We start from the raw sequence: 25633 nt of genomic DNA on the forward strand, positions 1-25633 counted from the left end.
AGCCTACGGTGTGCGTCGCCAGCCCGGTCCGGCCTGTCCCTGCTCCACGCACCAAGCCTACGGTGTGCGTCGCCAGCCCGGTCCGGCCTGTCCCTACTCCACGCACCAAGCCAGGGGTGCGAGTCGTCAGCCCGGTCCGGCCTGTTCCTACTCCACGCACCAAGCCAGGGGTGCGCATCGTCAGCCCGGTCCGGCCCGTTCCGGCTCCGCGCACCAAGCCAGGGGTGCGCGTCGCCAGCCCGGCCCGGCCTGTTCCTGCTACTCGCACTAAGCCAGGGGTGCGAGTCGTCAGCCTGGTAAGGCCCGTTCCTCCTCCACGCACCAAGCCAGGAGTGCGCGTCGTCAGCCTGGTAAGGCCCGTTCCTCCTCCACGCACCAAGCCAGGGGTGCGCGTCGTCAGTCCAGCACAACCCGTGCCTGGGTCACCGGTGCCTGGTAAGGTACCGGTCAACTGCTCCACTACGGAGCTGAAGCTAACCGCTCCTGCTGCGTCCAGTTCCGCTCCAGCCAGCGGGGCCAGACTGGACCAGGGGCGCTATGGGGGGTTTATTGGAGGGTGGTGGGCAAGGCCGGAGCCAGAACCGCCGCCGAGGAGGAATGCCCACCCAGCCCTCCCCTGTTTTGTTCAAGTTGAGGCGCGGTCGCAGTCCGCGCCTTTAGGGGGGGGTACTGTCACACCCTGGCTCTGGGACTCTATATGTTGAGCCAGGGTGTGTTCTTTCTGTTGTGTTTATTTCTATGTTGGCCAGAGTGACTCCCAATCAGAGGCAACGAGTGTCAGCTGTCGTTGGTTGTCTCTAATTGGGAGCCATATTTAAACTGTCTGTTTTCCCTTTGTGTTTGTGGGTTCTTGTTCCGTGTTGGTCATTGTTACCGTGGACTTCACGAGTCGTTTCTTGTTTTGTTGTCTATTATCACTAAAGATAATAAAGTTTAAACATGTTCGTTCATCACGCTGCGCCTTGGTCTATTCCCTACGACGATCGTGACATCATGAAGCTGGTTGAGAGAATGCCAAGAGTGTGCAAAGCTGTCAACAAGGCAAAGGGTGGCTACTTTGAAAAATCTCAAATCTCAAATATTTTTTGATTTGTTTAACACTTGTTTGGTTACTACATGATTCCATATGTGTTATTTCATAGTTTTGCTATCTTCACTATTATACTACAATGTAGAAAATAGTAAAAATAAAGAATGAGTAGGCGTGTCCAAACATTTGACTGGGACTATATGTATATACTGAAGAAAAACGCAACATACAACAATTTCAAAGATTTTACTGAGTTACAGTTCATATGAGGAAATCAGTCAATTGAAATAAATGTATTAGGCCCTTATGTATAGATTTTACATGACTGGGAATACAGATATGCATCTGTTGGTCACAGATACCTTTAAAAAAAATGGGCCTCACAATGGGCCTCAGGACCTCGTCACGGTAGTTCTGTGCATTCAAATTGGCATTGATAAAATGCAATTGTGTTCGTTGTCCATAGCTTATGCACTCTGTTCACAACGTTGACATCAGCATACCGTTTGCCCACACGACGCCATACACATGGTCTGCGGTTGTGAGGCCGGTTGGACGTACTGCCAAATTCTATAAAACAACGTTGGAGGCGGCTTACGGTAGAAAAATTAACATTAAATTCTCTGGCAACAGCTCTGGTGGACATTCATGCAGTCAGCATGCCAATTGCACGCTCCCTCAAAACTTGAGACATCTGTGGCATTGTGATGTGTGACAGAACTGCACATTGGCCTTTTATTGTCCCCAGCACAACGTGCGCCTGTGTAATGATCATGCTGTTTAATCAGCTTCTTGATATGCCACACCTGTCAGATGGATGGATTCTCTTTGCAAAGGAGAAATGCTCACTAACAGGGATGTAAATAAATGTGTGCACAAAATTGGAGAGAAATAAGCTTTTTGTGCGTATGGAAGATTTCAGGGATTTTTTATTTCAGCTCATGAAACATGGGACGAACACTTTACATGTTGCGTTTATATTTTTGTTCAGTGTACATATAGATATAGATATACACTATACAGTATATACAAAAGTATGTGGACACTCTTTCAAATTAGTGGATTCGGCTATTTCAGCCACACACGTTGCTGACAGGTGTATAGAATTGAGCACACAGCCATGCAATCTACATAGACAAATATTGGCAGTAGAATGGCCTTACTGAAGAGCTCAGTGACTTTCAACGTGGCACTGTCATAGGATGCAACCTTTCCAACAAGTCAGTTCGTCAAATTTCTGCCCTGCTAGATCTGCCCCGGTCAATTGTAAGTGCTGTTATTGTGAATTGGAAAAGTGTAGGAGAAACAATGGCTCAGCCGCAAAGTGGTAGGCCACACAAACTCACAGAACGGGACCGTTGAGTGCTGAAGTGCGTAACACGTAAAAATTGTCTGTCCTCGGTTGCAACACTCAATACCGAGTTCCAAACTGCCTCTGGAAACAACGTCAGCACAAGAACTGTTCGTCGGGAGCTTAATGAAATCGGTTTCCATGGCCGAACAGCCGCACATAAGCCTAAGATCACCATGTGCAATGCCAAGCTTCAGTTGGAGTGGTGTAAAGCTCGCTGCCATTGGGCTTTGGAGCAGTGGAAACGTGTTCTCTGGAGTGATGAATCACGCTTCACCATCTGGACGAATCTGGTTTTGGCGCATGCCAGGAGAACGCTACCTGCCCCAATGCATAGTGCCAACTGTAAAGTTTGGTGGAGGAGGAATAATAGTCTGAGGCTTTTTTTCATGGTTCAGGCTAGGCCCCTTAGTTCCAGTGAAGGGGAATCGTAACGCTACAGCATACAATGACATTCTAGATGATTCTGTGCTTCCAACTTTGTTGCAACAGTTTGGGGAAGGCCTTTCCTGTTTCAGCATGACAATGCCCCTGTGCACAAAGCGAGGTCCATACAGAAATGGTTTGTCGAGATTGGTGTGGAAGAACATGACTGGCCTGCACAGAACCCTGACCTCAACCCCATCGAACACCTTTGGGATGAATTGGAACACTGACTGCGAGCCAGGCCTAATCGGCCAACATAAATGCCCGACCTCACTAATGCTCTTGTGGCTGAATGGAAGCAAGTCCCCGCTGCAATGTTCCAACATCTAGTGGAAAGCCTTCCCAGAAGAGTGGAGGCTGTTATAGCATCAAAGGGGGGACCAACTCCATATTAATCCCCATGATTTTTGAATGAGATGTTCGACGAGCAGGTTTCCACATACTTTTGGTCGTGTAGTTTATCTCCTAGATGTAGGACAGACACTTCAAAACCTTAGTCAAAAAATAAATCATAAGGAATCTATTTTTTGCCATTTCTGAATGCGTTATTCAATGCATTTCTATGGGCTATAGTAGTAAAGGCCAAATTCAATACTTTCGTTTTAGGACTCTAACATTTTATATCAAATAGCTAAATGATCCATGCTATGACCATCTTAAAACAATTCCATATGTTAGCTTAGTACCCCCTCCCCATTCACACATTCTCTACCGAAGCTCTCATATGGGCAGCAAGTACGAGACAGCGCAGAGAAGCGGAATAAATGTTATAGCGGTATTTTGACATGCATAAGCGAGAGACGTGCTTTTTGATAAACAAACCTATGGATTACAGAATAAAGTTAGGAATTTTCATGCAAGACAGGAGTCAGGATTTTGGGTGGGATTGGGATTGGGACTGGATAGGAAAATAACCTCACTAACAGGGATGTAGGGAAAGGTGAAGTGTTCCCGGGATCCCGGTTACGCATGATAATCCCTAGTGTGTGTGTCTGTAATTTAGTGCTGTCTTTTTCTACCAGGCCTGTCCCGCTTCTCTTCTGACTGTTATGTCTGACATCCTCTCTGCAGTGAGCTCATTGGTGCAGCAGATGGAGGGCAGATCTCTCTGGATTGGTTCGACAACGATGACAGCGCTTCCCACCCCAACTCGGCCACGCGGCCCACCGTCCTCCTGCTGCCTGGCCTGACCGGCACCAGCAGAGAGTCCTACATCCTCCACATGGTCCAGCAGAGCAAGGAGCTGGGATATAGGTGGGTGGTCCTGGCTTGAAGTACTAGACAGTACTGCACAGTTTTCATTCATTCAAACTATCGTTCCATTCAATACTGTGGATTAGGCCTATATCTTAGCCTGTAGGACTATTTTAAAAACTGTGTACAGTCAACTCTTGATAACATGCTCATCTGTTTCAGTGCATTGCAGTTCAGTATTCCAAATTCAAATACATTATCTTTGCAGTGAACATACTGTATGTCAGGAGTTGACAATACTTACAAACGCATTTGTACATTGTGTTATAAAAACTGTGTATGAATGGATTAGGGTTACTTGAGGTAGGCAGCTGCAACAATATAGAGGCTAGCCAAGCTCTTAGTAGGCAGAGCAGAGCTGCTTTGGAAAGAAAGAGCTGAACGTTGCACAAGCACTAAGAGATGCCGAGTGAGGCAGTTTCTTCTCCTCCAAAAGGCCCCTCTGTGTTCTCTGTACTCATTCTTTGAAACGAAGGAAGCAGTTTAGAGAAGGTAAGGGAGGGGGGCAGGCAAGCAAACGGAGCAGGGAAGGGAGGGTAGCATGCAAGCCGGCCCTCGCCCCTGTCCTGCTAGCTTAATGAATTACAGCTTATTGGTACAAGCTTTGCAGCTTAGTTTAGCCCAACCAGCTTCCCCTATGCAGCAGGAAGCAAATGTACGTCACCACTCCTTTCCCTGTCCACCCCCCAATCTACAGTATGGCCCCACCCTGCTGCTGAATTTGACAGATAGAAACAGCAAGTCTGAGTCTCTCAGATAACAGATGAGTAGAGAGATGTCTGCTACTGCTGTTCAGTACTAATAGAAAAACAGATTGGGGGCAGCGTGTTCTTTTGAGTCATGCAGTGCACCTGGAAGTTAAAACATAGTTATCACACATAGTCTGCTGGTACTCGCTTACATTTAGGAACGTAATCATATTAGCAATAATCTTGTCATTTCTCAAATGGTGAAACTAGTGTCACTTCTCAAGAAATGTAAGGAATGCAACGAAAGAAATGGAATGAATGGAATTCAAAGGGTAAAGTGCATGTTTTTGTGTTTCAGGTGTGCGGTATTCAACAACAGAGGGGTGTCTGGCGAAACTCTCTTGGTAAGAATCTAATATTCATACAAAGTACAGTTTACATGGATTCGTGCATGTATGCCTTTTATGTTTTAAATTCAGACATGCATTAAAAAACATAACAGTTTGCAACGACTATATTACTCTGTACAATCAAAAGGTATCTACACAATATGCAAACACTCACAACATGACAAAGACATAGGCCCTACATCCTTGTGGTATTCCACATGCCTGTGCATGCTTTCCCCTGCATTGTCATTGGTGCTATTTATCAGTGTGACGTCCCCTTCACTATGTCACCCAGCAGCCCATAACATGTCTGTGTCATGTGTAACCCATAGTGTGTAACCCATAGTGTAGTGTGTAACCCATAGGGAGCCTAGTCCAGACAGGGTGCAGACAGACTATGTTGTTACATAGCAGGGATTCAGTTACAGGTGGATAAATAGTGTATTCTAGCACTGAACCACAGAGCAGAATGACTTTACCCTGTCCTGTCTTCATCAATCACATGCTGTTCTGACACCCACTGTAGCTTCATCTATGAATCTATGCCCGTTGCAGATCTATTTAGCCAACAATTAGGTCTTTACTCTGCTGTCAATCTCAGTTGAAGTGAGGAAGTGCTATGATGCTATTCAAGAGATGCTAATTCGTTGGGAAATGTGCATACATTATATTAGGTATCAGTGTCACCCAAACAGCTCAGCCAATCGAACCTTGTATCATACCATAGTTAATGGCCACAATTCGTCCAATGTCCTTTTTGAGATCTGTGCTCTCAGAATAAATAAATGCTTTGTTTTGTGGCATGTCGTAGTTGTATTCATATGCACAGTCACATAGACACACACACACACACACAAGCATGAACACACACAAACACATGCACGCAAGCACAAACACACACACACATGAACACACACACACCAGTTACTGTATCTTATAACCCAGGCCAGGGTTTCAACTGAAAGGGCTATTCTCAGTTGCCAAACTGGGCCGATATTGTAGTGCACACACAGAATTAGGAATTAGAGCACTAGTAATTTAATAGGATCTCTATGAGTGCACATGTGAAAAAAATTGAACAAACGTCATGTGTTGTCTGCATGGTGAGATAGGAAGTACTGTAATGGCAGGTCCTTGATCCATTTCCAGTATTTTGTATGTACAGGTATATACAGTGCCTTCGGAAAGTATTCAGACCCCTTGACTTTTTCCACAATTTGTTACATTACAGCTTTATTCTAAAATGGATTTAAATTAAAACAAGTCCTCAGCAATCTACACACAATACACCATAATGACAAACGAAAACAGGTTTTTAGAAATGTTTTGCAAATTTATTAAAAAGAAAAACAGAAATACCTTATTTACATAAGTACTCAGACCCTTTGCTATGAGACTCGAAATTGAGCTCAGGTGCATCCTGTTTCCACTGATCATCCTTGAGATGTTTCTACAACTTGAGTGGAGTCCACCTGTGGTAAATTCAATTGATTGGACATGATTTGGAAAGGCACACACCTGTCTATATAAGGTCCCACAGTTGACAGTACATGTCAGAGCAAAAACCAAGCCATGAGGTCGAAGGAATTGTCCGTAGAGCTCAGAGACAGGATTGTGTCAAGGCACAGATCTGGGGAAGGGTACCAAAACATTTCTGCAGCATTGAAGGTCCCCAAGAACACAGTGGCCTCAATCATTCTTAAATGGAAGAAGTTTGGAACCGCCAAGAATCTTCCTAAAGCTGGCCGCCCGGCCAAACTGAGCAATCGGGGGAGAAGGGCCTTGGTCAGGGAGGTGACCAAGAATCCGATGTTCACTCTGACAGAACTCTAGAGTTCCTCTGTCGAGATGGGAGAACCTTCCAGAAGGACAACCATTTCTGCAGCACTCCAACCAATCAGGCCTTTATGGTAGAGTGGCCAGACGGAAGCCACTCCTCAGTAAAAGGTACATGACAACCCACTTGGAGTTTGCCAAAAGGCACCTAAAGACTCTCAGACCATGAGAAACAAGATTATCTGGTCTGATGAAACCAAGATTAAACTCTTTGACCTGAATGCATGGTGGTGGCAGCATCATGCTGTGGGGGTGTTTTTCAGCAGCAGGGACTGGGAGACTAGTCAGGATCGAGGCAAAGATAAACAGAGCAATGTATAGAGAGATCCTTGATGAAAACCTGGTCCAGAGCGCTCGGGACCTCAGACTGGGGCAAAGGTTCACCTTCCAACAGGACAACGACCCTAAGCACACAGCCAAGACAATGCAGGAGTGGCTTCGGGACAAGTCTCTGAATGTCCTTGAGTGACCCAGCCAGGGCCCGGACTTGAACCTGATCGAACATCTCTGGAGAGACCTGAAAATAGCTGTGCAGCAACGCTCCCCATCTAACCTGACAGAGCTTGAGAGCATCTGCAGAGAAGAATGGGAGAAACTCCCCAAATACAGGGGTGCCAAGCTGAAGAAGACTCAAGGTTGTAATTGCTGCTAAAGATGCTTCAACAAAGTACTGAGTGAAAGGCCTGAATACTTATGTAAATGTGATATTTAATTAATGTACCTTATGTGCACATCTGACTCTAGATACCGCAATGGTGTATGCACGTGCAGGGAGATGGTACACAGTACACACACACACACAAACACACACACTGCGAAAGCACACATGGTGAACTCTTCTTATCTTTACGTGTCACCCAGACACCCAGAACATACTGCGCTGCCAACACAGAGGACCTAGAGGCTGTCATCGAACACATCCAGAGGACAAATGAGGATGCCCCTCTCATGGCTGCTGGGGTCTCCATGGGCGGGTAGGTGCCTCTTCATGCGTTCTCACATCAATGGACAGTGACACTATACACTGTGGGCCAAATCCCAAGCGCATGCATAACTCAGACTTCTGCATAAATCATGTATTGATGTAGCTTATTGATGTCAACAGGATCTGTATGGAGCAATACTGTACTACAGTATCACTTCACTGAACTGTGGGAGTCAGTCTGAAGCGAGTATGTTTTATGTAGAGACTAGAGAGCGCACTTGGTCATCCTTAGGTTTTTAATGATATTCAAAAAAGGTCAACGCTCACAAGCAGAAATGATGTCATGGGTTGGTTATGTATTTTTAGATTTTGCAGCCTCATGCTTTCCCGCTGTCAGAAACAACACTTTTCATTTAATTCAGAGAGCTCAGCCTCTCAGTAGTACTTACACCATGTCAAAAGAGGTATTCAAGCTATAATCTCCTAGCTAAATGCGGATTGATTAAAAATGTAACATTTCACAATCCTCCTCTGCTCACCCCTCTCCCTTCTCCCCGCAACCCTCTCCCCCTCTTTTGAACCCCAGGATGATGCTGGCAAACTACCTGGGGAAGAAGGGCAGGGAGACGTGTCTGAAGGGTGTGGTGGTGTTCTCGGCAGGCTGGGATGTGTTTGCGTGTACAGCGTCGCTGGAGAAGCCTCTGGACCGCTTCCTCTTTAACTCTTACCTCACCAGCTGCCTGCAGGCAGGCGTGGACAGGTGGGTGGGGGCCAGAGGAGGCTGGAGCCTGGGCTGGGGGATTAGCCTTTCTTAGCTGTTATTTGCACTGGGCTACATTGTCTTGCTTTTAGCGGTTAACGCCTGATCCCTGAGGTTTGTGGAGGGTGTGAACTAGCTTGGCCACAAGCCTCTCCCTCTCTCTCTTTCTATCCCTCTCTCTCTCTCCCCTCTCTCTCTCCTCTCTCGCTCTCACTCTTGCTGCCCTCCCTCTCACTCTCTCCTCACGCTCTCCGCTCTCTCTATCTCTCTCCGCTATCTCTCTCTGGGGATCCTGGACATATTTTCTACTCTGTACTTTACTCTCAGGCCCCAATCATATCACGAACATTGCCACTGGATATTAAAGCAAACCCCCATGCTTCCCCATGATCCCCATTGAAGCAAACCTACTTCCCCATGTTCTCCATTGAAGCAAACCTACTTCCCCATGTTCCCCATTGAAGCAAACTTACTTCCTGCTTCCTCATGTTTTTCTCTCCTCTAGACACAAATCTGTCCTTGAGAAGAGTTACGACATTGATCATGTGATGAAGGTAAAATGCACCTCCTTTTTAATGCTCCTGTAAATCGAATCAAAGTAAAAGAAAACAATCTATTCTAGTCTCGTCCTTATGGCCCTCTTGGACTGCTGCCAACATTGTTTATTCCAACCCCCATGCAGGCCAAGACCATCCGTGAGTTTGATGAGAGGTTCACGTCTATTATGTTTGGCTACCCCACCAACGATGACTACTACCACGATGCCAGTCCCATCCACAAGCTCAAGTCTGTGCAGGTGCCAATGTTGTGTCTGAACGCTGCAGACGACGTCTTCTCCCCCTGTCATGGTGAATCCACAATCACACCCCACCACTGGGCCTCCATGTTGGTTACATAGCCGATGAGCAAGGCCTATACGGAAAGACGATGCAGGCAAATACACAATGAGTGTTGATGTAAAACAGTGGTTCTCAAACTTTTTGGGGTCGGGGACCCCTTTTGTGATAGAAAATTAATCAGGGACCCCCTCAAAATCAGAACACAAATTCAAGTGAGATACAAATAGCATACAAGGAGTTCTACTATGACTTTGTCAGTGCATGGCTGGATGAACCAAGTCTCGGGCCCTGGGAAGGCACATTTTATTGAAGGCACACATTTTGCCATGAGCTAGAGAGAACTTTGCAATGTTAAAGATTAAATTGCAGTGTATTTACAGTGCCTTCAGAAAATATTCACACCTCTTTACTTTTTCCACATTTTGTTGTGTTACAGCCTGAATGTAAAATGGATTCAATTGAGATTTTGTGTCACTGGCCTACACACAATACCCTATAATGTCAAAGTGGAATTATGTTTTTAGAATTTTTTACAAATTCTTACAAATTAAAAGCTGAAATGTCTTGAGCCAATAAGTATTCAACCCCTTTGTTATGGCAAGCCTAAATAAGTTCAGGAGTAAAAATGTGCCTAAAAAGTCACATAATAAGTCACAATTATTTGTAAGGTCCCTCAGTTACTCCACAATACTAACCTAAATGACAGAGTGAAAAGAAGGAAGCCTGTACAGAATAAAACATATTCTAAAACATGCATCCTGTTTGCAATAAGGCCCTAAAGTAAAACTGCAAAAAATGTGGCAAAGAAATTAACTTTATATCCTGAATACAAAGTGTTATGTTTGGGGCAAGTCCAACACAACACATCACTGAGTACCACTCTTCATATTTTCAGGCATGGTGGTGGCTGCATCATGTTATGGGTATGCTTGTCATTGGCAAGGACTAGGGAGTTTTTGGGGATAAAAAGAAACGGAATAGAGCTAAGCACAGGCAAAATCCTAGAGGAATACCTGGTTCAGTCTGCTTTCCAACAGACACTGGAAGACAAATTCACCTTTCAGCAGGACAATAACCTAAAACACAAGGCCAAATATACACTGGAATTGCTTACCAAGACGACATTGAATGTTCCTGAGTGGCCTAGTTACAATTTTGACTTAAATCGGTTTGAAAATCTATGGCAAGACTTGAAAATGGCTGTCTAGCAATGATCAACAACCAACTTGACAGAGCTTGAAGAATTTTGAAAAGAATAATGTGCAAATATTGCACAATCCAGGTGTGAAAAGCTCTTAGAGACTTACCTAGAAAGACTTACAGCTGTAATCACTGCCAAAGGTGATTCTAACATGTATTGACTCAGGGGTGTGAATACTTATGTAAATGTGATATTTATTTAATTCATTTTCAATAAATGTGCAAACCTTTCTAAAAACATGTTTTAACTTTGCCATTATGGGGTATTGTGTGTAGATTGGTGAGGAAAAATATAAATGTAATCAATTTTGAATTCAGGCTGTAACACAACAAAATGTGGAATAATTAAAAGCGTATGAATACTTTCAGAAGGCACTGTATGTTTAAAAAAAACATTTTGGGCAATACAAGAAGTATTGAACTGAAATTGATAATTGACCCTTAGCTAAGCCACATCCCCCTTGGTTACTGTTGCAACCTCAGACAACATTTTCCCAGGAAGCCCAATTCCCCATTTAACCACTGGTGAAATCCGCTCACAATGATCTCAAACTGTGTTTCTAGTACACAATCAAATTAAACACAGACTACCCCTTGCTAATCAGGAAGCTCTTGGGTATGTTGTGGTGGACTGTCATTACAATTGCTTTACAGGAACCTGATAAAATTATGTTTGTAGTGTAGCTAGCCTCTGACTTACTCTGAATTCACTGTCAGCATGCAGTCAAAGCTATAATCACTTTTGGAGCTAACTAGTGCTCTCAAATCATATCCTGATGTCGACAGCAGATGGGAGCTAAGTATTCATAACATTGCTAACTTAGCTAGCTAACATACATTTAGAGAAAACAAGTTATATCAAGTGGCTGGCTAGCTAGCTAGCATTAGCAACGTTTGGTGGTCAATGAGACTAGCAAACAATGTAACAAAAATATAATTTAGGATTTGAAAAATTAGCCATCAACAGGCTCTGCATTTCAGGAATCACAGTAGCAATTACTCCTGGTGCACTGTTAAATTATTTAGACATTTAAACATTCTTGTCCGAGGTGTCGGACTCAACTACAGTTGCTATCCGTTGGAGCGCTGCGACTGGTTGCCCAAAATTCGGAGGTGGGGCTTAGCGAATGGTCAATTGGTGGAGTAATGTGGATACCATAGAAATAGAATAAAGGTTTCTTTTTTTCTTCATTCTATTTCTTTGGTGGATACCAATATCCCTGTGAGCCTCCCAGGCCCATGTTGCCCAGGGTTAAGAACATAAATTGGAGATTAATAATATTACATTGTATTACACCCTCTAAACTTATTCCACGGACCCTTGGCCAAAATTAGTTTAATCTGTTGTTAGTATTATTCATTTAAAAAATGAATTATAATTTTGTGTATTATAATTGTGTTATATCTAGCCTCTGACCCCCTTTGCAGTACCACCTTTGAGAACCCTTGATGTAGAAGACTGTACATTTCTTGTAATGCCCTAATGTGTACGTGCATATAGTATTTCTGTGTGGTTTTGGAAGTCAAATCTCCAACCTACTGTATAGTGCTTGGTGTATGTATCCTTTGCTTGACTGCTAGATTATTAACAATGTGTTTTGTCTCTTCTCCTCCTCAGCCATTCCAGTGGAGGCAGTGAAGCAGAACCCTAACCTAGCCCTTCTCATTACCTGCCACGGGGGCCATATTGGTTTCCTGGAGGGCCTGTGGCCCCGACGGAGTACCTACATGGACCGCGTGTTCAAGCAGTTTGCCAAGGCCGTCATAGAACAGGGTGGTGACCTCAATGACCTTTCCAGCTAGTAGGACCAGTTCTTCTCTTTTTCCTTCTCTCCGTCGTTCCTTCACAACTTCCTTTTCTCCCTCTCTCTTTCCTTCATTCCTTTTCTCCTTCCCCCAGTCCTTCTCTCCTTACTTCCTCTCCTCCATCCCTCCCTTTCTCCATCCCTCCCTCCCTCACTACAAGCAAAAAACATTTTATTTTGAAGGGCACACCCTGTCACAATACAACATTCGTCCGTCCACTCATGTATTCCTTCATACATTAATTAACTCAATGTATGTAGCCATGAATTCATATCATGCTTATTCGAAAAAGTGATTGCAATTGCTCTTGTCGATGCTGAAAAGATGAGTATGTTCACATTAGTTGTGCTAGCTAAATGAGTGTGTTGGAAAAACATTTAAGTTAACAGAAGGACTGTATGACATTAGGAATTTCAGCTGTCTCTCCCCGTCCGTCAGTGTTCTCAACAACAACTTATGTATCAGTAGGATTTTAGTCCTCAGGGATTTTCTTTATTTTTACATAGTCTGTCTGTCTCTCTGTCTGTCTTTGTCTGTCTGTCTCTCTGTCAGTCAAAGGTTTGTTATGAATGTGAATGGTTTATGTTGAAGATGGTTAATTCCCTTAAAAAATATATATATATGACCTTACCTGATCTCTCATGACAGACTGCTAGCTGCTATAGTAGAGTGATATTTGGTTCTTGGTTCGAGATGATACCTTTACCTTACCCTAACAGAGCACAGTATTTATGTTCTCTTGAATTGTTCTGCATGCACTTTTATTCACACATTCTACCTGTACGCACAACAAATAGCTCTAACAATGTAACTCATTATTAATGATAAGGAATGTGAAATTGCACTATTTTACTTTGAACAAACCATGCCTCTAATTCCTTCATGCAAATGCACTTGATTTCAATAATTTTTAATATGTACCCAAAAGGCCTAATAAATTAATATACAAATACCACAGTGATGTTATTTTTGTCCAGATGTTAAAGACACAGCCACGTCCTAGTTACTTCATGGACCAGTACTGTATTTTACCCTACTTGTAGGGTATTTGCTGAGCATATCAACCTGAAACCTCATGTTAGAATGAAGGTGCTAGATACAGTGATGTGTATGATATATTGGATAAGAGCGTCTGCTAAATGACTAAAATGTAAATGTAAATATATTGTACATTTGAACATAGGATTGTGTTACAGTAAGATGGGATGTATGCACGAGATGCATATATCATCAATGCAGCCTGGTTGCCAGTTCAGTTCTGCTTAAGACAACAATGATAAAAGAGTTGTTTACCATAAAGGAGTTAGCAAAAGTAGCAGTAGATCTGGCAACCGGACATTGTCTGCATACAAAATGGCACCATATTCCCTATATAGTGCATTACCTTTGGCCAGAACCTCATGGACCCTGGCCGTAAGTAGTGCACTATGTAGGGAATAGGGTGTCATTTCAAATGCACCTATGACTGTATTCCTGTGGAATTTGTATGTTTCTTTATTCTGCCCAGTGGCCATTAAGTAGCATGTGTCTCATCGTCATCACGTCCTGAACCTTACGACTTATAACACCGCATCGCAATCAGTAGCACAAAGGACATGTTTTGTTAGTCATTATATTTATGATATTATATTTCATTTTATATATTAAATATACATTCTATTTAACATGCCTAGCAATACAATTTTCAAATTAAATTGTCTCTGTAGTAAAAGTACCGGTGTATATACATGTATCAATATGAAGTGTATTATGCTGTATTTAATACATTATTAAATGAAGCCTACTACAGTGCAGTTGTCTGCTGTCTCTCCTCTCTCAAGGGTTCTGCTTGTTAATGCATTTCCTCAGTTGACTCTGCCTGATTTGATTGACTTTTAAGGGTTTGGTAATTTGGTCTGTGCCCCACTGTTACCATCAGCATCCAAGAGATGTGTAATGCCGCGTTCACGTCAAACTCGGGACCTCTGAGTTAAAATGAACGTAAGTTATTTGTGTAGAGCTTCCTATTGGTTGATTCTGATACTTCCCAAGTGGGAAACTCTTTCTACAACACGCGAACAAGTCGGAAATGTCTTAGTTTCCAACATGAAGTGAACGCGGCATAATAACAAGCCACTGTATGCGGTATCATCCATCCCTCTTTCTATAACTAGAATGAAATGAAGCTGCTATATGTTTCTATTTTTGACTCCTCCTTAGTGAAAACATATTCCAATGTAAATACATTTTATTTCCTTCTTTATATTAACAGCTTTGCAGAATGCAGGGAAATCATCTGTAATCTGATTCACATGGTGATGGTTCTCTGCTAAACTCTGGTCCACGGTCAGAAGACCTCACACAACCTCTTATGACATTCAAAGGTCCTGTGAAGATAACATTTGACAGCACACAGAACAGAAGCCGCATGGCTTATCATATAACCCATCATGTGCCACACAGGCAGGTTACTAGGTCATGACACATCTGTCACGCTATGCCATGCTCTCTGTTTTTGGTTGGCCGGATTTGGTCCACTCACTGTCATTGGCTGTCCTGGTGTAGTGTTTCTACCAGACCTGGGTTGAAATGGTACTACTGGTACTGGGCTATAATCCTACACGCACGCACGCGCGCGCGCACGCACGCACGCACGCACGCACGCACGCACGCACGCACGCACGCACGCACGCACGCACGCACGCACGCACGCACGCACGCACGCACGCACGCACGCACGCACGCACGCACGCACGCACGCACGCACGCACGCACGCACGCACGCACGCACGCACGCACGCACGCACGCACGCACGCACGCACGCACGCACACACACACACACACACACACACACACACACACACACACACACACACACACACACACACACACACACACACACACAGCTCCCAGACAGTGTTGGTTTCAGCTAAATGGTTCTAGAAAGCCTGGGAGTGAGAGTCATTAGAGTAGACAGTGTTAGCGAGTCAAGTCATTTCCTTTTGCTTACAATTTATCCTAGTGGTTATTATTGTTGTGTAACTCCACCCCCAAGGGCACATTTCATAATATCAGGAATCCATGTGACCATTGACCAGACATGAACATACACACACACACAGCTTTCAGGACTTTATGGAGAGGGGAAATATTTGACCATTGAAAAACGTATTTTCCCTAATGCCTACACCTAACCTTAACCCCAAATCCTAAACCTAACCCGTAAGCTTAAAATAGCATTTGAACAAATTCAGGACCTGAAAAAAGTCCGGACTTTTCTAAAAGAAGTTATTGTTTTCCTACCTTTTCAGGACATTCAGGTGAATTGTTTGGACATTAGGGTCCTGATAATGTAGGAAAACAAGTACACACACACACACACAGATTCACTGATCTAACTAAGCAATGAGGTTCAATTACTATTTAATATTTGAATCATGTAAAATGTGTGTGGTTAGATTAAGTACAGTATTGTCAGCTACAGAGAAAGTAGCCTGAGGGCTGAACGACTGAAAATAGTTTGTAGATGGAATCCTCATGAGAGGGACACTAGGTTTCTTTGTCAAGTGCTTTGTGACAATGACATTTTACATAGCTCTATAGAAACAATGCAATTGAAATGGTAAAGGTGGACAAAGAGTGCTATACCTGGATAGTATTTCTGTTACGACTATACATGGGGAAATATACACGTTGGGGGTGAGAGAGGGAGAGAGAAAGACAAATACATAGTAAATCAAGGATAGTTGAAATCACAGTGTTACATTTTTGGACTCTACTGGGAGTTATCTTAACCCTCAAGAGAGTGATATTCTCCCTGGAGCTAGTGTTGATAACTGGAGTTCATTATGACTGAGTACTTTTAACTCCATTAAGAGTAACCAGAGACAGGGAGTTAAATCTATGGAGTTATCCACAGATGTGGATTGTCATATTTCTCAGCATGCTCCGTTGCAGGTTGATTTTTAAAATTGTTTGTTTCAATATCTGTATTTTCACATGTACTGTACATTTGATTGTTTTTGATCTTATGCTACACAAAGATAAGAAACTTTTAAAAACGAATCCAATCTGTAAGTGGCTGGATGTATGGCAACCGTTAGTGAGATAGTTGTTCTAGTTTACATGGTGTAAGTAGTCTTCATGTACTGTATTTCCTTCCTTACTCAGACAGGCATTCTAAAAGTGCTGGATATCTTCCTGCAAATTGGCATACAACAGAGATTGGATATCACATTGCAAACCACCATAATGTGACATGTTATGAAATATTCAAATAAGGCTTTACACTCTTATAACTCAAAAGAAGTAAACTGAAAGAGAAATGGACTCTGCTGTAGTTGATTGTTAATTCAAAACAATACAGAAAAGTGTAAAATGGCAAGGGAGTAGATTAAAAAAGATACTGAAAAGAGTCAAATGGCAATTGGAGTTCAATTTAAGCAACTGTCTGAGAGTTGGATATTTAGTCCATTCAGTGTTGTTTTAAGTCCAAAAATATCAACACCATGACCAGAGTAGTTTTAACACAAAATGGGGGTGGGACCATATAAACCCCCAAATAGTGTTACATTTCCATAGAAGTTGAATGAACTCTTGCGATTTTTACTGTGTAGAAAGCGAGCGAGAGCGAGAACTGTAAGTGTCTGCTCCTCTCAACAGGGTTTGACAGAGTTTATAGTAATACTAGTGACTTAAAATAACCTGGTGTTACACCACACTGGGGTTGGAGGTGAATGAAACTCCCTTGTCCCATTACTACCTCCCATGGCTTATAAATAGAACAGTACAGTACATGGGCCGACCATAGAATTAGGAATTAGAATACAACTCTCAAACTTTGAATACCACTGGACTAGAGGGTCATTGTAAAAGGGTGAAAAAGGTTATGGAACAGATTGACAACAAAAAACTGGGTTGCTAACTACAAGCGTTTTGTAAGGAACACATTATTCTAAAACGTGGCCTCAGGGGATTACTTATCAATAAAATGCTACGCAAGAGCAAGGAAATAAACGTGTACTTTTTATCCATCAATATAACAAAAAAAATTATCCACCTTTTGTAGTACCCTTTCAATGAATTTGTTTGATGTGAGCACAGTTCAACATATAAACAAAACATCTTCACAACTCCCTAGTTTATTGTAATGTCACTTTATTACATTCACAAATTCCAACAACAAAAGCATGTTTTCCAAAGTCAAATGTTCACAGCCCACATACTGTACAACCACAATGGTCAACATGAGGTAGATGACTCTGAGGCCAAGGCTACCATCGGTTGGGTCGCCAAATCTTTAGCAAGACACTTACATACCCACAACAGATAATACTTCAGTGAAGATTGTGAGAAGCAAATTGCATAAGTTACTGTATGTGTTCATCTAATTATCTATAAACAAGACACATTCAATGGGTCAAAAGGGTATGATCAATATCAAAGGGTCTGATCATCAATCAATCCGATTAATCAATCAACACTGTCTGTCTTTACTGCTAGTGTAATCAATATTGTCTTTGTTCATCATTTACCCCTTACAGTTTTGATGACAATGATAAATACTTTTCTTTTGCTGCTGGCAAGTTGTATAGTGCAAGTTCACATTTCCTACCCCCTCAGCATTCAGTAGATAAGACTCAAGATCTCTTGGTCTTGTGCAAAGCCTTCATCAATGGTTTTCAGAAGAGGATACGCTTCTTGATTTTAGCTAGCTCAGTCAGCATGCAATCAATATTATTACACTTCAATATGATTATCAGTCCAAAATGCTTGTTCAAATAAATAAGAATCTCTCATGTAAAGGACATGATTTTCATTTTTTAAAATTATAATAAATCTGACGTGAGAAAAGCCAGGGAAACGAACATGGTAAGAAGAAGAAATCTTAGGTAGATTCTTTGTGCCTGGGCTGGCAAACACAAAATGCAGACAGAAAGACATTATCATGACACCATAACATAACTGATAAAAGTGACACAATACAAAACATGTCAAAAACCCTCCGCAAGCCGTAATAGGGTTGATTGAATATATTAATAATGTAAACAAAGCTTTTAACAACAGACAGTAGTCCTCAAATCCAACTTTTTCCCTTAACCCCAACCGGACAGATGTTTCTCACAATTTCTTCATTTGGATTGGTCTATGGCCTCTCCATTATAAGACTTATTACAATATTACCTTCACTGCAAATGAGTGATCTATGTAACAACATCACTTAATAAGGCATATTCTTTGGATGACCCTGTGCAGTAACATATAAAACCATTCCTACCTGCTTTCAGGTATAGGAATTGACCTATTCATCTGATGACAGCAGACCACACCCATTCTCTGATTATCCATGGTTTCATGTGAAAACCCTGCAACTGTAAGTCATTTGACTGGATGAACTAAGGTATATGGGTGGAGGCCTAAAGCATCTATACTATCAGGCACAGAGAACAGATCACTGAGTAATATTACAATAAGAAACAAGACCACAGGCACAGTCAATAGCAAGATAGATAGAGGTGGCAGTGAAGGTTTGCTCTTTCTATTACATCCTTATCTAGTAGTGGGAGCTACTGGGATATATGCATCATCCACATAACATGAAATAGAATTCTACTTTCTAACTGAGCATCAGGTCTTTAGAGCTAACTGATTGGTCAACAGGTCTCTTCCTGCTCTCCCTCGCTCCATTTGATTGGCTCAGTTAGATTATCAAAAAGACAATGTCATAGGAACAGTTTAGTTAGGGACAACATGTTGCAATATGAAGGCACAAGAGCAACAGGGTCCCTTGCAGTGGCTTGCCAGTCAAATGTAACTGGACAGGACAGTACACTACACAGTGGCTCAGATATCAACTAGAAGCTTTTTCCCTGACTGATCAGCATAGAAGTTGATATACTAGACCTTCAGGTCATTAATGTGATGATAGAATTCTAATACACTCCAGAATCTATAATATGTACTCTAGTAATCTAAAAACGGAGTGGGATTTCTTTTTGAGTGTTCTTCTGAAATAGGCAGACAGTCGAAGGGGAGAATAGAGGAGGTTATGGGCAAGGTGCAGATGTGGATGTATTTTGTGGGTCATATCATATCAGGGGTATCAACAACATTACAATGGGTAATAGGTTACAACACTTGACACTGAAGGCGAGAAAGAAAAGTAGTAGTTTGCCTTTAGTGACGGGCAACTCGTTGTTGCCTCTCACGTCAACAACCCTGAGATAAAGCGTATGTCTATGACGGGGCATCCCAACGAGAACTGCGTTTGCCACAGCTCTACGTTTAAAATCTTTGAATAAGTCCCATTATCAATGATGAGAGTCTCTTTTTGCAGAAAGAAATACATCAACAAACACAAATGTTCATTAATAATGGCGATTTTTGCACAGTAAAGTCTTTGAATTTTAAACAGGCTCAGATTAGGGTCAGACCCCAACACAAGCCTGAGTTAACACTCACTGGCCAACCACTTCTGTTCCAAACATAGTGCAGCGTGGTGGAGGAGCATGTACTGTAGAAGGAGAAGTCATCACATCAACATTGATGATGGCCACTTGTCCATTTCCTGGACACTTTGGCCTTGATGTGCCCCAATACTTCTCTCTGATCTCCTTACATAATTGTGATTGTTAACTGGTCTGAGAACCGATGTCTCCCGAGTGGCGCAGTGGTCTAAGGCACTGCATCGCAGTGCTAGCTGTGCCACTAGAGATCCTGGTTCGAATCCAGGCTCTGTCGTAGCCGGCCGCGACCGGGAGACCCATGGGGCGGCGCACAATTGGCCCAGCGTCTTCTAGGGTAGGGGAGGGAATGGCCGGCAGGGGATGTAGCTCAGTTTGTAGAGCATGGCGTTTGCAACGCCAGGGTTGTGGGTTCGATTCCCACGGGGGGTATAAAAAAGATAAAAATAAAGTAATGTATGCACTAACTGTAAGTCACTAACTGTAATGTCTGCTAAATGACTTAAATGTAAATGTAAATGTAATGTTATACTCCTGTTTGATTAGTGTCTGACAGGAGGTCAGCTAAACAGATCTGAGAACAGTGGTTGTATCCTCTAACAGACAGGGAATCGTCATGATTGTTAACTGGTCTGAGATCAGTGGTTAGGGCGGTTGGGCAGGTCTGGCAGCAGTCTCAGGGTCAAACATGGCGTCCTGTGAGAAAGTAGAGGGGCCGGTCCTCGCTGCAGTTGGCCGTCTGGAACTCATCCCGCAGACGAAACTGCCACTTGTCCTCCAGCTCCAGCCGCACGATTGTCTGACGCAGAGAGTTACGGTCCTGGCAGATCACACACAACGTGGCACCTATGGACAGGGTCAGAGGCCATAGGTCAGGGAACCAATCAAAAAGGTGCTATGGTTTTCCTACTGTATATGCATTTATTGCTATATGGCTCAGTGTAACATATGTCATGGGAGGTTTATATTGGAAAACATCATAGTCAGAGGACAGAGAACAAATCAGAAAAGTGGCATTGATCAAGTTAATTTAATTGGAGATGAATAACCCTTGGCTTCACATATATTACATTGTCTTCCTAATATTTTTTTATGGTTTCGCAACTCAGGATGAGGTTACACTTAACTTCACATAAGGACTAAAAAACAACAACATTGAAGTAGCATTAGTTACCTTTGAGGAAGCTGAACTTTTTGAGGAGGCCAGAGACGACAAAGGAGTCACACAGGTAGAGCAGCAGGCCACTGAAGACCAGACCCTGGTGGTCCAGGTTAATGGAGTGTGGTCTGGAGCTGACGTAGCACACTGACACCTGGGGATGCAGAAAGCGCAGTCACATCTCCACCATCTCAGTCATGACTTTTTATCATGGAAACAGTTTGTGGGATCTGTTCTCACAATAAACCTGCACTTGATTAAAACATTTTTCATAAATCTATTTTGCAGAAAATACATGTATCTCAAGATTTTCACATGCTCTCCACCAGACTTGCTCAGCTCGTACCTCATGGTAAGCCTATGTTGAGGTAGCTGTCGAGCACTCGGTTGCTGCTTACTTCAGGGCCTATGTTGAGGTACATAGGCTGTCTATGGATCTTACCTCAGGGCTTATGTTGAGGTAGCTGTCTAGGGGTTGGATCTTACCTCAGGGCTTATGTTGAGGTAGCTGTCTAGGGGTTGGATCTTACCTCAGGGCTTATGTTGAGGTAGCTGTCTAGGGGATGGATCTTACCTCAGGGCCTATGTTGAGGTAGCTGTCTATGGACAGCACGGGGTTGCTACTGTTCTGTACTGCCTTGGGGAACAGTCTGTGGCTGCAGCTCTGGAGAAACTTCTCCAGGAGGAACTGAGCCGGGGCGGCCAGGAGGGTGTGTTCACTGTCTGGGGCACAGATATACTGGGGCGGGCTGATGGGGGTTGGGTTCTCCATCACCTAGAGGGGGAGCAGGGTAGGGGTTAGGATGACTGACTGACTGTGTTTCAGACACATGCACACGTACACGCATACGCACGCACACACGCACGCATGCACGCACACACACACACACACAGGCAAACACACACGCAATATATCTCTCAGACAAGGAGATGAGGTAGAAAAAGGAGGAGCCAGGACACTCACCATGAGTTTGGGTTTGACCAGGAAGTCCTTGTGTCCTCCAAAGGGAATTTGTTTCTTCATCAAGCTGAAGTGGTTGAAGCGACAGAGCAGCAGACCACTGCTGTTAGCTCTCAGGTTGAAGTCCACCTCCTCACAACTGTACCTGTTGAGGTCGTACTGGACGTTCTGCGTCAGCTCAATGTTGAGCATGACAAAGTCGTGAAGGTGGCATCGGGAGAAGGGCAGGGCTGGCAGGCGGCGGGCCAGGGCACTGCTCCACTTGCGGGCGCCACACATGGCGTAGAGGGAGATCTTAGGAGTGGCCTCCATGTGCTGCAGCACAGTCTTTAAAGACACGTTGGTCAGACTGGGCCCAGTGTCTGCCATATCACTGAGGGAGACAGGGAAGAGTGGGTAGACAGATATTAGTATGGTTGTTGATAGAGTAGTCCAGATATATTACGGTTCTTTCTGATAATTAATTGCTGATAGATAGTCATGGACCAATAATCGGGGTGTTTTTGGGTTGTTTTTGTGAGAGTGCGTGCGTTTGTGCCTGCGTGTGTCAGTGTGCCAGTTTCCCCAGCAAACCAGGAACATTCCCAAGACATTAGCTAACATTCCCATTAAGTTAGGGCTTTATCTTAGATTAGGATGATAACATCACAAAAGCATTCAAAAAATGTTTTTCATAATAAAATGTTTCTTTTTTTCAGAAAATGTTAAAATGAAATATCCTTGGAATGTTATCGGAACATTAACTAAAATGTCGTGCACAACATCTGTAACAACCACTACAGAACATTCCCCTAAGGTTCTTATTTGGTATCCAGGTAATGTAATAACAAAATGTGTTCTGGGAACGTTCTTGCAACATCAGGTGAATGTTTTATACAAACATTGTATAATAATCAGCACAACTGGACAGTTTTTGTGTTATTTATCCAGAACGCTGCAGCCCGTCTGGTGTTCAACCTTCCCAAGTTCTCTCATGTCACCCCGCTCCTCCGCACACTCCACTGGCTTCCAGTTGAGGCTCGCATCTAATACAAGACCATGGTGCTTGCCTACGGAGCTGTGAGGGGAACGGCACCTCCTTACCTTCAGGCTCTGATCAGACCCTACACCACTACGTTCATCCAGCTCTGGCCTGCTAGCTCCCCTACCTCTACGGAAGCACAGTTCCCGCTCAGCCCAGTCAAAGCTATTCGCTGCTCTGGCACCCCAATGGTGGAACAAGCTCCCCCACGACGCCAGGACAGCGGAGTCACTGACCACCTTCCAGAGACACTTGAAACCCTACCTCTTTAAGGAATACCTGGAATAATATAAAGTAATCCTTCTTCCCCCACCCCCCATAAAACATTATTATTTTTTAAAAGGTGGTTGTCCCACTGGCTATCATAAGTTGAATGCACCAATTTGTAAGTCGCTCTGGATAAGAGCGTCTGCTAAATGATGTAAATGTAAATGTATTAGAACTTTTGTGGCAACCTGATTAATGTTCTAGGAATGTTCACAGAACCTATTTTGGTTTGCTGGGTCTGTTGTAACCCATACCTGCTGCTGTCCTGGGGTTGGTGTGCGTTCCAGAGCACACAGGAGTCATCCATCATTACTATAAAGGGCCAGACGTCCTGCCTCTTGACCCCCTGCTCCTCCAGACGGTTCCTCTCCAGCTCCAGGTTGTGGTACGACAGCTCCTTGATCATGAAACGAGCCGCCCCTGGTACAGATACAACAGTAATGTTACTGCTATGTTACTGACAGTGGTTGTATCCCAAATGGCACTCTATTCCCAATTTAGTGCACTACTTTTGACCAGGGCTCTGGTCAAAAGTAGTGCACTATACAGAGAATAGGGTGCCATTTGGGACACACTAGTTCCCTAATGCGATGCCGCCCCATAATAACCATAATGATACAGTATATAGGATGGTGGAGACCCACTGATATTTTATTTATTTGCCTAACCACATGACCTGACCAGGAAAAAGTCTGGTGTCTAGTTATGACCAATGTCAATTCCAACAGCTTTATGTGGGCTATAGTCACAACTTGTATGGTCACCGCAGACAAATATTAGCCAACCACCAGTGGCGATCCATCATTCAGGGCAGGTGGGGTTTTGAGCCCCACCTGTTTAGCAAAAATAATACACTAATTATACAAAAAAACTACGATTATTATATTGGAAAACTTCATAGTCAGTTATTTTGGCATTAATACGTGTCATATATCAGTTAGCAAACAATGTAAAATGTTTTACAATCTTTGAGTTAGTACAGCTGCATCCAAACTTGGTCTCTTTTTTGCTTTCTTGAGTAAGGCTGCTCCAGAATGCAGGTGTTTCAGCCTAGCTCAGTGCTTTCTGTGGTATTGGGGCAGCCAGCGGAAAATACAGAGCGCAGGGGTTGGTAATGTTCTCTAGTTGCGCCGTGATTGGCTCAGTGTTCTGTCACTCATGGGGGACACTACGTCACCGCAAAATCTAAGGCTAGAGCTCGAAAATTCAAGCCCCTTGGGTGCTGCCATAGAGTTACATTAGAAGTGCCCATCCAAGAAGGCTCAAGGTCATTGGCCACAGATAAAATGAGGTCAAATCACGCTATATCTACAGTAGCTTTGATTGGACTGATCATGTCAACATCATACTTTCAAAATCTTAGCTAGCAAGCTAGCAGTCATCATCATGAATCAAGTCGACAATCTACTGGCAAATCCTTTTTAATCCTTGTCATATGAAGAGAAGTAATGAAGAGAAATTATAGATAAAACGTATCGGTGCTCATCGGCCATTGGACATAAACATTACAAGTTGGAAATCACAAATTCAACAATGAGTGGTTTGGAAGGAATCAGTGGCTAACTGCAAGCATTGCAAAGCAATCACTAGCCAGCTATTCAGTGGAGTGGGTGTGTGGTCCCAAGTCTGGGTTTAAGGGTCTCTTTCCAAGCTTAAAAGGATAAACATTCAACATTGGCCATGCTGTCAATCCAGCATGACTTTTGCCATGCTCAAAACAACTGGAAACTTGAAACGGGGATATCTGACTTCAGTGACTTCAAGACAACTAGGAACTCTGAAAAAAACAAGCTCCAACTGGGAAAATACATTTTGAACGGTCATCCAACTCAGACTCGCAAGTCGGGAACTCTGGTCTCTTTCAAGAGGACGTAATCATGATTCAACCTTGTTTTTTTCAGAGTTCCCAGTTGTCTTGAAAGCACAATAAATCCAGAGAAAGCCAGACTTTGATGACAAAATTTGCCCACGAAGGACCGCCGCGCCACCTTCCTGTTCAAGTAGGCACAGCACAGCACAACAAGGTGAGTCCAAATTGACTGGTCAGTTTTGTATTTTTTATGCTGCTGCATAAATGATGTAATATGCCAGGGAGATATGTATACTGTCTGCAGATAAGAAAGTAATACTAAGTGTATGTTGTGTAGTAAGCTGTTAGTAGCCCATGTGCCTCACCCTAATAATTTGGTCACTTTTCCCCTCATAATTTTGCCTACTGTTCTGACTTGGTGGTGCACATGTAGCCTATAGCCTGTTTTAGAGAAATGTCATCATCGA

The 25633-nt window shown here is 43.2% G+C and overlaps 2 protein-coding genes across 6 annotated transcripts in view; one reads left to right on the plus strand and one right to left on the minus strand.

Moving 5' to 3' along the window:
* Positions 1-14257, plus strand: part of LOC311146670 (phospholipase ABHD3-like) — a 34791-nt gene extending 20534 nt beyond the window's left edge. The window contains exons 3-9 of the mRNA XM_084183202.1: positions 3879-4061; positions 5109-5154; positions 7837-7949; positions 8487-8660; positions 9166-9214; positions 9343-9508; positions 12318-14257. Of these exons, the coding sequence (XP_084039328.1) occupies positions 3879-4061; positions 5109-5154; positions 7837-7949; positions 8487-8660; positions 9166-9214; positions 9343-9508; positions 12318-12502 (916 nt within the window). The 3' untranslated portion in view covers positions 12503-14257. The remainder of the gene's footprint in view (positions 1-3878; positions 4062-5108; positions 5155-7836; positions 7950-8486; positions 8661-9165; positions 9215-9342; positions 9509-12317) is intronic.
* A 6037-nt stretch (positions 14258-20294) lies between these two features.
* The window catches only part of greb1l (GREB1 like retinoic acid receptor coactivator), a 96544-nt gene continuing 91205 nt past the window's right edge, over positions 20295-25633 (minus strand). For all 5 annotated transcript variants that reach the window (XM_084183516.1, XM_084183518.1, XM_084183517.1 and 2 more), the window contains exons 29-33: positions 23611-23776; positions 22072-22441; positions 21682-21882; positions 21123-21261; positions 20295-20794 (exon numbers count right to left, since the gene is read on the minus strand). In XM_084183516.1, the coding sequence (XP_084039642.1) occupies positions 20631-20794; positions 21123-21261; positions 21682-21882; positions 22072-22441; positions 23611-23776 (1040 nt within the window). In that variant the 3' untranslated portion in view covers positions 20295-20630. The remainder of the gene's footprint in view (positions 20795-21122; positions 21262-21681; positions 21883-22071; positions 22442-23610; positions 23777-25633) is intronic.

The sequence above is a fragment of the Coregonus lavaretus genome, assembly GCF_964263955.1.
Source record: "Coregonus lavaretus genome assembly, chromosome: 19".
NCBI lineage: Eukaryota > Metazoa > Chordata > Actinopteri > Salmoniformes > Salmonidae > Coregonus > Coregonus lavaretus.